The 12,411-nt window shown below is 43.4% G+C and overlaps 1 protein-coding gene across 3 annotated transcripts in view; it reads right to left on the bottom strand.

The window, feature by feature from the left end:
- Positions 1-291: 291 nt before the first annotated feature.
- The window catches only part of IFT140 (intraflagellar transport 140), a 70,991-nt gene continuing 58,871 nt past the window's right edge, over positions 292-12,411 (bottom strand). For all 3 annotated transcript variants that reach the window (XM_069984175.1, XM_069984174.1, XM_069984176.1), the window contains exons 19-30: positions 12,169-12,346; positions 9,659-9,849; positions 9,366-9,461; positions 8,465-8,597; positions 8,190-8,333; positions 7,179-7,307; positions 6,704-6,886; positions 4,516-4,722; positions 3,699-3,911; positions 3,194-3,360; positions 1,965-2,106; positions 292-1,120 (exon numbers count right to left, since the gene is read on the bottom strand). In XM_069984175.1, coding sequence (XP_069840276.1) covers positions 920-1,120; positions 1,965-2,106; positions 3,194-3,360; positions 3,699-3,911; positions 4,516-4,722; positions 6,704-6,886; positions 7,179-7,307; positions 8,190-8,333; positions 8,465-8,597; positions 9,366-9,461; positions 9,659-9,849; positions 12,169-12,346 — 1,984 coding nt within the window. In that variant the 3' untranslated portion in view covers positions 292-919. The remainder of the gene's footprint in view (positions 1,121-1,964; positions 2,107-3,193; positions 3,361-3,698; positions 3,912-4,515; positions 4,723-6,703; positions 6,887-7,178; positions 7,308-8,189; positions 8,334-8,464; positions 8,598-9,365; positions 9,462-9,658; positions 9,850-12,168; positions 12,347-12,411) is intronic.

The following is a 12,411-nucleotide window of genomic DNA, read 5'->3' as shown; positions in this document are numbered from 1 at the left end:
CTTTTCTGTCTCTCTCCCCCTTCCTTCTGAGAAAGCTGATGTAAACAAGTCCCTGGCAGGCTGTATCTGCAACATTGTAGCTTCTTTGTAATGCTGTGAGGGTTATTCTGAGGTCAAGTTGCTAATGAACTCACTGTGATTAATCCTCCCAGAATTACAAAGAAGCTACAATGTTGCAGATAAAGCCAGCCAGGGATTTGTTTACATCATCTGTCTCAAAAGGGAGGGGGGAGGAGGGGGGGACAGAGAGAAAAGCTCACACACAGATTTTTGTCTCTTCAGCAGAAAGCAGCAGCTGAGAACTGGGGGAAGGAGACTGAATAGATAATAACAAGTATGGAAGGAATTGTTAGTCTCACCATGGGCAGCAACATATCAAAAGTTATGTTTGAGTGGAATATCCCTTTAAAAGGAGATGTAGGCTTCTGCAATTATTTTTATTGCTGCAGTGTGTCTAAAATAAAAAAGGCAGCAACATTCCTACCATATTGTACAGCTTCTATACAGACCTATGTGTCTCTATGGTAACAGACTACAAGTAAATCCTGGGTAGTCTGACCCTGCAGTTGTGTTGGACTGGGTTCATACTATATTAAGCAGTGTCCAGCAGGCTCTGTTTAATACAAGTAACAAGATAGCTGCTTTAGGACAATAAGCAAATCCTTTGCAAAAGTCTACATCCCCTCCAATATGATATAACTGCACACCCTGGTGCTTTATGATACCTTCTTTTCTTTACACACCAGTATATCCTTAGCCAGGTCAGACTTGTTCCTTACAGGTCAGTGCTGTCATGTGTTGTGTGTTTCAGGGTAGGCAGCAGCTCTGGGACAGCTGCTGCCAAGGCCGCCAGTGTTTCTGAGGATATGTATCCTATGTGGTGACAGTGAGGGAAAATATAGGAATCTGTGGTAAAGAGTTAATTGTCATAATCTAGGTCAGGCGCTTCTTCAACCTCCTCGCTATCTTCTACACTGTTGTGCCGCACGTGCTCGGTAGACTGGTGTGTGAGTGGGATGGAGAGGGCCCGATATACGGCCTCCACAGTGCTCTGTGACACGTAGTAGCTGAGATTGACAGACGGCATCTTGGATCTCATTTCTTCTAGGCACCGATATGCCTGGTGAGAAAGCAAGAGTTAAAGGGAATGAGTCACCTAGAATTTATTTTACTGATTACAGTCAGATACGCAAACGTGTTTTTTTTTCTAATATGTTTCTATTTTCTTTTTTTTTTGTTATGGGGCGGCCATATTGCCTGAGCTGTTTTTAACAGCATTTAGTGACATGCTTTAAAGCAAGACTCATGGACATAGATGACAATAGACAGACTCTGTCCCCTTGAGATGAATGTAAAACATAACAGAGTGCTCTGTGACCTGTAAAGAGGTCATCTCACAGGGAGCTGCTATTGTTGTATTGTTGTATTTACAGCAGCCTCCTCTTATCACTACAGAAACAACAGGAAGTCTCAGCTTAGTTTTAGCCCCAGTGATGAGAATGAAAACTACAAGATCTCAGGATTATTATATAATATAGATAGCAAAAATGGAAAATTTGAAAATAAAGCACCAAAAATTCTTTAAAAATATGTATACCCATAAAAATTTGATTTAAACAATAGGTCATTGTCTCCTGAGGAACAGTGTTAGGCTGGCTTTACAATTCAAAGAGCTGTCAGCCAAACGCCAGCTACAGTATCTCTTCAGCCTCCCAGCTCAGCATACATTCAATGTATGAGGGCCAGAAAGGGTCCCTTTATCGGCAGGCAGGAATGCTCAGTGATCAGAATCGGCCATGTAAACCCAGCGATCAGCGGACAAACAGGAAGTATCTTGATTGTCGGCTGATCACATCTCTTGTGCAGCCAATCAACATTTACACATAATTTACATAATATACATAAATTACAGACACCATCCTGACAAACGTCATGTCTCGTGATATACCAGTGTAGTACCATACCTTCTGAAAGTCTTCCTGCTGTGTGTAATGTTCCACCAGGAACCCGTATACATCGCCAATGCGGACAGCACCCTCTAAATCTGGTTCCTCTAGGAGCAGCTCGCACTGTCTGATGGCTTCCTGCTTGTCTGTGGAGTATGCCCTGAGACAAGCACAAATACGCAGGGTCAGGGTAAAGGACCAGTGATACAGAACAGGAGTATGTATTATTTTCATGGGTATAGTGGCGGCTGCACTGTACAGCATTGCTATATAGTCAGCTGTATAGATGGCAAACTGTGTCATTTGGCCAATGTTTGGTTTTAAGGGTTTTGTCCAGCGAAAATCTGTTTCTTTCAAATCAACTGGTGTCAGAAAGTTATATAGATTTGTAATTTACTTCTTTTTAAAAATCTCCAGTCTTTATTTGTATTTGAAGATGAATACAAATGTACAACACGTATACAATGTCAATGTCCCATATATTTCTCCTTTTTGTTATTGGACAATGTAAATGCTCCTATTTACAATGCAATGAGAATGTGAATAAAAAGTTATCTGATTTAAAAAAATAAAATAAAATCTCTTGTTTTTCAGTACTTATCAGCTGCTGCTCGTCCTGCAGGAAGTGGTGTTTTCTTTTCAGTCTGACACAGTGCTCTCTGCTGCCACCACTGTACATGTTAGGAACTGTTTAGAGCAGCAGCAAATCCCCATAGAAAACCTTTCCTGCTCTGGACAGTTCCTGCCATGGACAGAGGTGGCAGCAGAGAGCACTGAAAAGAAAACAACATTTCCTGCAGGACATACAGCAGCTGATAAGTACTGGAAGATTGGAGATTTTTAAATAGAAGTAAATTACATATCTATATAACTTTCTGAAACCTGATGATTTGAAAGAAAAAGATTTTTGCTGCAGTACCCCTTTAATCTTGCACCATATTGAATAGTGCACATAATTTGATTCACCATAGTATGGTTATGCGTATACTATATACGTATACACCAACAGATGTTTCTGTACAGGGAACCAGCAACATTAGCTGCATAGAATGGTTACTATTCTTACTATTTTAGGGCATGACCTAGAAATGAGATAAGAGGGGGTAGGCACTAGGACCTTCTCCAGTCCAAAGAATAGGTAGTAGTCAGCGCTGACCATCATAGAAAGAGAGGCCATGCATACACTAAAATGAATGGGAAAGAGATTTCTTGATCTTGTTCAGTGTGTCTCAGCCCTGGCACATTACCTACGCGACTGGATAAACCTCTTGACCAGAGTAATTTTATTCTGCATATCAGACAGTCGTCTTTCTTGCTCCTCCGGGCTGCGCATTTTGGCCTTAGACAAAGACTTGTAGGCCTCGGTCAGTGCTCCCATGGCCTTCTCGTAATTCTGATATTCATCTATCTCCACCTAAGACAGAGGAAAGGTCAGGAAAAAAAAGAGGAAGCTGTGTCTCATGAACAAGTCCCACATGGAGCAATGGAGCTGACTGTTCCGCAGGTAACCACAAGTGGGCATATGCCAACCCACAACCATTTCCAACAAGGACAACAAGTCACAGCAAATTTAGCAGATCAACAGGATCTGCTTCAAAACTGGCTAGATGAAGGCAGCTGTACCTGCTGAAACCTTGCTATCGTATGCCGGTAGACTTTCAATAAAGCCCATTTGAAGCAGATCCTGTTGATCCGCTGAACCTGCTGCCACTTGGTGTCCTTTATGTAAAAGTTCCCATAGGGATCACTCACCTGAGCGCAGGCGTCATAGAAACCAGCCAGAAGATCGAGAGCTCTTCCCTTGGTGTAGAAGTTGATAATGTTGTTAACAATATGGGGATCTTGCCTCCAATCGAGAGACTGCAGGTAGTTGGCCGCCATTATGTAGATTTCCTTTTGTCGGGACACTCCAGCAAAGAACACAATCTTCTCGGTGTCACCTGACTTCAATAAAGATCTCATGGCCTAGTTAAAAAACGAAGATGGTAAGTCACAAGAGTAAGATCTGACCTCCGCCCACTCTCTCTGCCCTACATGAGGAATCCTTATTTGCCTAATTAATAGGCTCTATACCGGGGGTAGGGAACCTTGGCTCTCCAGATGTTGCAAAACTACAACTCCCATCATGCCTGGACAGCCAAGGATATAAGCTCTATACTATGCTGATATAGGTGCTATACTATGCTGATATAGGCTCTATACTATACTGATATAGGTGCTATACTATACTGATATAGGCGCTATACTATACTGATATAGGTGCTATACTATGCTGATATAGGCGCTATACTATACTGATATAGGTGCTATACTATACTGATATAGGTGCTATACTATACTGATATAGGTGCTATACTATACTGATATAGGTGCTATACTATACTGATATAGGCTCTATACTATACTGATATAGGCTCTATACTATACTGATATAGGTGCTATACTATACTGATATAGGTGCTATACTATACTGATATAGGCGGTATACTATGCTGATATAGGTGCTCTACTATACTGATATAGGCTCTATACTATACTGATATAGGTGCTATACTATAATACATCTTACCTTGACCTTGTTTCCAGCCTGAGTGTATTTCTTGGTTGCGAGGTGATAATTCCCTTGTCGCATGCAGCAGTCAGCGATTCGTTCGAGCAGTTCCCGTCTGGCTTCCTCACTCAGCTCCTTGGAGTTTTTGGATACCGTCATCTTTTCCGCCATGTCCTCAGTGATAATAAGATTCTGCTCCAGGCACAGTTGCAGGGCGTCATAGTACTGCAGGACAGATAAACACCAGAGATTGGAACATGAAATAAACACACATGGCGGCCACATCATCCAATGTAATATTCATGGTGGGGGGCAAATCCAGTAATTTACCCATTAATGGTTTTCCCATTCCCAGAGGTCTGACCTCCCTTAGAGTCTGAGGATAAAGACGCCGCAATGCTGATTTATTTAAATAGAGACATGTTTTAGGTTCCCTGCATAGATGCTGCTGTACAGGCTGCAGAACTGGACGAGCGTTGTTTACCCTTCCTTCTCAGGATCAGCAGGGTCCCAGAGGGTTGGACCACCACTGACCATAAAGTAAGGATACAATGTAGTGATCTGCCATCAATTTATGAGATAGGGGTAGTTCTTTAAAATGTTATTGTTAATGTGTTAGTTTTTAAAGTGACAGTAACAAAAAGGATAATAATCAACTTATACTTAATGGTCCATGTATCTATGCAACCGCAGTGCCACTGGTCTCTTGTATGCCCCCTTTCCTGTGATGTCACAGCCCGACAGGATATGGCTGCTCAGCCTATCAATGAAAAATGCGGGACACCTCTACAGTCCCTGATTGCCCGGGACTACCCCTTGAAGCATTACAAAACAATTGTTTTTACCTTCCTTCAGGCTCCTCCTCCTCATGTCTCCAACCACTGCAGTATAGCGGTTCTCCTAACGGATAACCCCAAACACCTTATTAGGAAGGGGTCTCCTGCTCTGAAGGACTTCGTGGTGCCTGGCGTTATAGTCACTGTCTGGGTGGCCACCTGCATCTTCCTCCTTTCTGTTCCAACTGTAACTGATGTTCTTAAGGGTGTAAACCCACACACCGTATATGCAGCGTATTTACTGCTGCGATACGCAGCAAACTCGCAGCAGATTAGATCTAAATAACTGAACACAGCATCAAATCTGTACCAACAAATCTGCTGTGTATTTGTTGTGTATCTGCTGCGTATACGGTGTGTGGGTTTATACCCTAAAAGGGTTTTCTCATTTACCAACTTTAATCTGTGCTGTAGGTTCTGCCCCCTCAGTGACGTCATCGACAATTAGGCTCCACCCCCTCTGCAGCATCATTGGAATGGGCCAACCTAGGGGCCTAGGCCTGCGCCCCTCTGTAACGACTGGATCAGAGGGGACGGGGCCTAGGCCTCTATGTCAGCCTATTCAGATGGCATAGTGCAGGGATTAGGATTAGACTATGGAGGGGGCGGGGATATGGGGCACGGCAACAGTGAAGCTTCGTCCATACAGCACTGTCCGCCAACAAAAACATGCATTTTTGACAGGGTAAGACCACCAGAAAATGCTTTATACGGTAAGATATAAAATGTCCAGAATATAAGCTTAAAGTGACATTGTCACCCCCTTTGTGCATTCTGACTTCTCTACTCAGGTGTAAAGGGTAAATTTAGCGTTTTTCATACCTTATTTCATATCATACGTCATGGTGCTTGTTCAAGTAAAAAGTGTCCTTTTATCAACTGCAGATTGTATTAAGTGGGCGTGGCCTTGCGGCATTAGCGCCACTTAGACCTTTTGGCCAGCCTGTTCCAATGGCCGGCGTGGGGGTGGGGCAAACTGTGGCGTTGTGGGCGGGGCTAAGTGGTGCTAATGCCCGCCCACTTAACACAATCTGCAGTTAATAAAAGATGACTTTTTACTTGAACAAGCACCATGACGTATGATATAAAATAAGGTATAAAAACCGCTATATTTACCCTTTACACCTGTGTAGAGATGTCAGAATGCAAAAAGGAGGTCACAGTGTCACTTTAAAGTGACTCTGTACCCACAATCTGCCCCCCCCCCCACCAAACCGCTTGTACCTTCAGATGGCTGCTTATAATCCAAGATCTGTACCGAAGGTACAAGTGGTTTGGGGGGGTCAGATTGTGGGTACAGAGTCACTTTAAGAATGGTGCTGAGAACTCGTATATGGAAAGGGGGGGACAATATCACTTTAACAATTTACCTTTTTAGCCGCTAGCAGTAGTTCCACAGCCTTCTCAAATTGGTTGTGCTGGATGAAGAAATCAGAGCAGCGAGCAAGGAGGGCTGGGTCCGACTTCTCATCTAGGTCTTCGGCTATTAGCTGAAGGGCACCAAACTGTTCAGTGGCGAACGCCAACTCCAACGCCTTGGACAGATGACCTGACTAGAAGGAAAAAGTGACCGAGGAAAAAGTGAAAAACTTTCTTAGTCTTTAAAATGACATAATACCCATTTAGTATGTATATGTGTACTTTTGAACATAATAATAAAATCTGTCTTCGGTGAGCTCCTATGCTCCCCATAATGGTGGTTACAGGCAGACAGAATGTTATCATTTTGTACTGTAAAGTGAATCAGCACACAAATGTAAGATAATAAGTACACCTCAATATAGAATAACAGAATAACTAGTGTTGTAATAACACCAAATGCTTCCTAAGCAGCCTTCCTCTTACCTTGTGGTAAAGCATGACCGCTCGGTCCATTTGCTCTCCTCTCTCTTCATAATACCGAGCTGCATCCATCATGTCCTCTGGGGTGCTCAACAACGCCAGGTTCATGAGTTGGTCGTCCAGGTTATTTTCCTGTATGGAAATGAGTATCTGAGTCATATCTGATATCTCTTAGATCTCCATCAGAAGAAGCATCTCCATGTTATTATCCAATACAGCAGCCCCCGGCCACCCAGAGAATCACAAAGTGGCTCAATTTAACTGAATAGGATCTGTTGTAGTATCCTATTCAGAGAAAGGGGGACACAGAGCTAGATAAGTACAGAGTTACCAAAGGTTGGAACCCCTCCAATCGTAAACTTATGGAAAATCCTTGAGATGGGAATACCTCTTAAGGACGGAGCCAATTTTCGTTTTTGCATTTTCGCCTTTTCCTCCTTGTGCTTAAAAGGCCATAACAGTTGCTTTTTTTCACCTAGAAACCCACATGAGCCCTTATTTTTTGAGCCACTAATTGTACTTTGCAATGACAGACTTAATTTTTGGATAAAATATGCTGCGAAACCAGAAAAAAATTATGTGCGCGGTGAAACTGAAAAATAAATTCTTTTTCTTTCATCTCATAGATGATCATAGAGATCAGTGTAGCTGTATAACACAGCACCAATCCATGAGATGCTCCATGCTCTATTGCTTTGGTCTGCTGCAGGCCAATACAATAGAATACCAAGCCGGGATCAGCGTCATTACGTCGCTGAGGCCCGGCCCGGTAAGATGAAGAGATGTGCCTCATCTCCCTTCACCCATCCCCTCTCCATTAGAGAACAATGAAGATGGGGGAGAGAGCTTCAAACTGCTTTTTCATGATAAAAATGAATTTTTCAGCTAATAAACCCAATGACAAAGTTTCTTAAAATCGCCTGTACTATTGATTTCTGCAAAAAGAAAAAATGTAAACGACAGTGACACTTTAAGGTTCATTGAACAGTGTGGTAATAAAATATATGTATCTACCTTGCAAAGCCTGATGGCGTTATTATAAGCTTGAGCTCTGGTATAGAAATGCACCGCCTGTTTTACATCCCCTTGGCTCTCGTACTGTCGTGCCAGGTGGTACGAGGCTGCCAAGTTACCAGTCTCATTGGCAATTTCTGCAGCCTAGAAAAGAAAAAAAAAAAGGAGTGGTTGGAGATAACCTGTGTATAAGAAACAGTGTAGTAAGTTCTGAATAGGAAGAGGAAACTACACACATTACAGACATACATATATACATTGCTGTAGTCTCATACCTTCTGAATGTTGCGCAGGAAGCAATGCACTCGCACCAGGGACAGGTAGTCTTGTGCCAGCTCATAATACTTAAGGGCATTATCCAGTTCTGACTGACTCTCCAGGTACTGAGCCCACCATTTCCACAGAATTCTGTAGGAGGACAACAAAAAACCCACTCAGTTATATGTAAGGGATCATCTTTGTTTTTGTGTGAATCCGGCCGGCATTAGTGGCAGATGATAATTTATAACCCATGTGAAATCCCAGGAGTAGTGGATGCAAATACTGAAGAAAAGCAGAAAGTAGAATTCATTAAAACATCTTTAAAGGGGAACTATCAGCAGGTTAGCCAAGGATGATGGGGTGTCTCTTACCTTCATCCTCGGGGCCATTCCGGTGAAGTTTTAATGTAGTGCGCTGTCCCGTGAGGCCGTTTACCTCCTGGCCAGGCGGCTACACTGATAATCATTAGAAGGGGCCAGCCAGATAGGAGCCGATCTTTGCTCTAAACTGCTTCACGGGACAGAGCACTTAAAACTGCACAGGAAGAGACTTACCTTCATCCTCAGCTCCCAGTCTTAGATTTGTCTAACTGCTGATAGTTTCCCCAATGGATGACACCTGTCTCTCCAGCACATCCCACAAACGATTGATCAGATTGAGATTTGGGGAATCTGAAGGCCGAGTCACCCCTTCATCTCTTTGTCCTGAACAATGTCTGCAGTGTGGCCCCCGGGGCATTAGCCGTTGCCTTTAGGGGGTCCTGCTACCATGATGGGGGTAATTTGGAGTATACTATGGTTAGCTAGGTGGTATGTAACATCCACACGATGCTAGCTCCTCATCTACTACTGATGCACCCTAAGACCTGTCTAGTCCATGTTTCTGACATGTCCTCTGCACAGATGATAATCTTACTTGTCTTTCTTGTTATTGATGTAGGTCTCCAGGGTCTGTGGGTTTTCCAGGAGCATTCTAGGAACCTCAAACCGGTGGGTGTCTGACTTCTCATAACTATGGAATACAAAAAGAAGGGAAATGTCTGTCAGATCTGCAGCTCGGCCTTATAACTAATACAACCATAGGTCACTTATATGGGGATACATATATAAGCGTTCAGCTCCTCTTTATTTCTGCTGGTATAAACTCAGAAGCTGCTCTAGCACTGCTCAGGCTTTCCATTAACCCCAGCATATCCCCAGTGCACTTACTAGCTGAGTGATACATTGTGCTCTCCCATAGCTTCCAGGTGCTTTGCATAGTGATAATAGGTGGTTCTCAGGTGGACTCGGTCATGGTTCTCTGCCGTCTCAATAGCCTTCTGCCATTGGCCCCATGCCTGGTACAGCTTATTCAGAAGATCGTAGCGTTTGCAAGTTTTATATAGCTGCTCTGCGTCCTCCTGCAGGAGAGAACAGACACTGTACATGCAGTAGGGTTGCATGAAGCATTGTTTTTTTTCCATAGGATTTCGATATCAAGATTTGATACAGACGTAACCAGCTCCAGAGGTACCGTCTACTCTGCGCAGTTCGCTGTAGAGCTGTGTACGTGGCATACACATCAACAGTCACTTACAAAGCAGTTTCTATGGCACCTTACACTACCGGTGTAGAGCACCATGATAGCGCCATACAGTACGATACAGGAGGAGTCAAGACTCACAAAGCAGTAAGCCAGGGATGATTTATGCAATGTTAGTACATTCCCTGGACTGACCCAGTGACTATATAAACAGCAGTGACTATATGAAAAGAATGTAACTTTAGGGTACAAACCCACACACCGTAAATGCAGCAAATACGCAGCAGATTTGATGGTGCAGATTTGATGCTGTGTTCAGTTAGTTAGATCTAATCTGCTGCGTATTTGCTGCGTATCACAGCAGTAAATACGCTGTGTATACGGTGTGTGTGTTTATACCCTAAATGTATTGGTAAAAGACTGTTTTGGTATCAAGATTCATGATACTACAATATCGAAGTTCATGATAACTCTAAGGGTGGTATTACACGAAGCGATTTTTTTCAATTAACGATTAACGATAAACGATCTCCAACGATCGCAATAGCGGTTGCCTAATAATCGTTCGTTTTACTACACGGAAAGATTATCGGTTGAATTGGAGCAACAAAGTTCAAGAACACTCCCCTTTCAATTTGCGAATGAACAGGGAACGACTATACGACATCTTATTCAAACGAACGATGTGCGAACGATGTGTAAAAGACAAACGATAAAAATAGATCCAAAACCTATTAAACGACGAACGATTAACGTTCGTCGTTTAATCGTTGTCTACTATTACACTTAAAGATAATCGTTCAAATACGACCGATTGAACGATTATTCGAACGATAATCGCTTCGTGTAATACCACCTTAAGGGTACAAACACACACAGCAGATACGCAGCAGATACGCAGCAGATTTGATACTGTGTTCAGTTATTTAGATCTAATCTGCTGCGTATCTGCTGCGTATCGCAGCAGTAAATACGCAGCGTATAAGCCTTGTGTGTTTGTACCCTCAGGCTGCATTCACATGTTCCGTGAGGATGCCTGTAAGGGACTCTCCCACGCCCGGGCAGCATCTGTAATTAGATGCTGAGAGCGGGGGAACTGTACAGATATGCGCCGCGCTGTAATGACAGAGCCACACAGCTGATTTATTACAGAGCGGCGCATATCTGAACAGTTCCCCTGCTCCTGGCATCTTATCACAGATGCTGCTCGGGCGGGGGGCAAGTCCATTACAGGCATTCCACGTCGCGGAACACGGAACGTGTGAATGCAGCCTAAAATGCAGACTAGAACCAACCATCCATATATGATCTTTGGATACCTAAAACAACTGACTCAGCAATAGAGATAAACAAACCTCAAGCACGCTCAGGTTTGTCAGAACCTGAGCGTGCAGCATTTGATTACCGGTGACTGAAGAAGTTAGATGCAGAGTTGTCTGGAAAGCATGGAGGCAGCCATAGATCATAGGTTGTATCCATGTTTTCCAGGACTCCCTAGGGCTGCATCCAACTGCTTCTGACAAACCCAAGTGTGCTCGAGGTTCGCTCATCTCTACTCAGTAACAGTGGTGAGATCCATACAGTACTTTCATCTCAGCCAAGAAACCTGCGGTGACCTTTAGTATAGCTTAAAGGGGTACTCCAGCGAAAATCTTTTTCCCACTAATTGAAACACATTACAAAGTTATATAACTCTGTAATATGCTTCAATCACCTATCTGCCCCCCTTCCCTATCTTTTCCCCCCCTCAATCCCCCACCAGGAAGTGAAGTAAAATCATTCTTACCTAATGACTATTGACCCCAGGCTGTCCTGTGGAAGCCATTTTGTGACAATGACATAATCAAGAGGGAGGCGGGACTAAGGCCTGTTAAGCCAGCCTCCCTTTGTCTGATAACTCTGATTGGCTGAACAAGCTGTAAGCCATCAGTTGTACAGAGTCAGTTAGACACCACAGAAGACAAAGTGCATCATGGGAAAGCCCAAACCATGGAGCAAAGAAAAAATGAAGACACCAACTGGAGCTTCAGGGACCTGCAAACAGCGGGAAATTCAAATGGAGACAGACTCAGGAGGGATGGTAAGTTGGAAAACTATGTTTATGATCGTTTTTTTTTATCCGCGCTGGAGTACCCCTTTAAGTTTTGGTCTGTGCTGGCATGTTCACCAAACATTCAACCCAATGACATTAACCCACCAGCATCCCAAGCTGTATGGCCAACATGGCCACTCTGGCTTCTATCTCAGGCTCTTGTTCTGCCTCCCGCAGTGCTTTGGCACCCCTGGCATGGCCCATTTTTCCCAGGCACACTTTGGCGACATCCAGTCTTCTTGTCTTGACGCACATACGGGCCATGTTTTCCCAGACTGTTTCACTACAAAAAAAATGGAAAAAGTAGTTATTTGAAAGTGATCACATGACATGAAGATGGGCAAGAAG

This window comes from Dendropsophus ebraccatus, chromosome 9, assembly GCF_027789765.1.
Source record: "Dendropsophus ebraccatus isolate aDenEbr1 chromosome 9, aDenEbr1.pat, whole genome shotgun sequence".
NCBI classification, from domain to species: Eukaryota; Metazoa; Chordata; class Amphibia; order Anura; family Hylidae; genus Dendropsophus; species Dendropsophus ebraccatus.
Note: the sequence above shows the minus strand (reverse complement) of the source record. Positions and strands in the feature narration are given on the sequence as shown.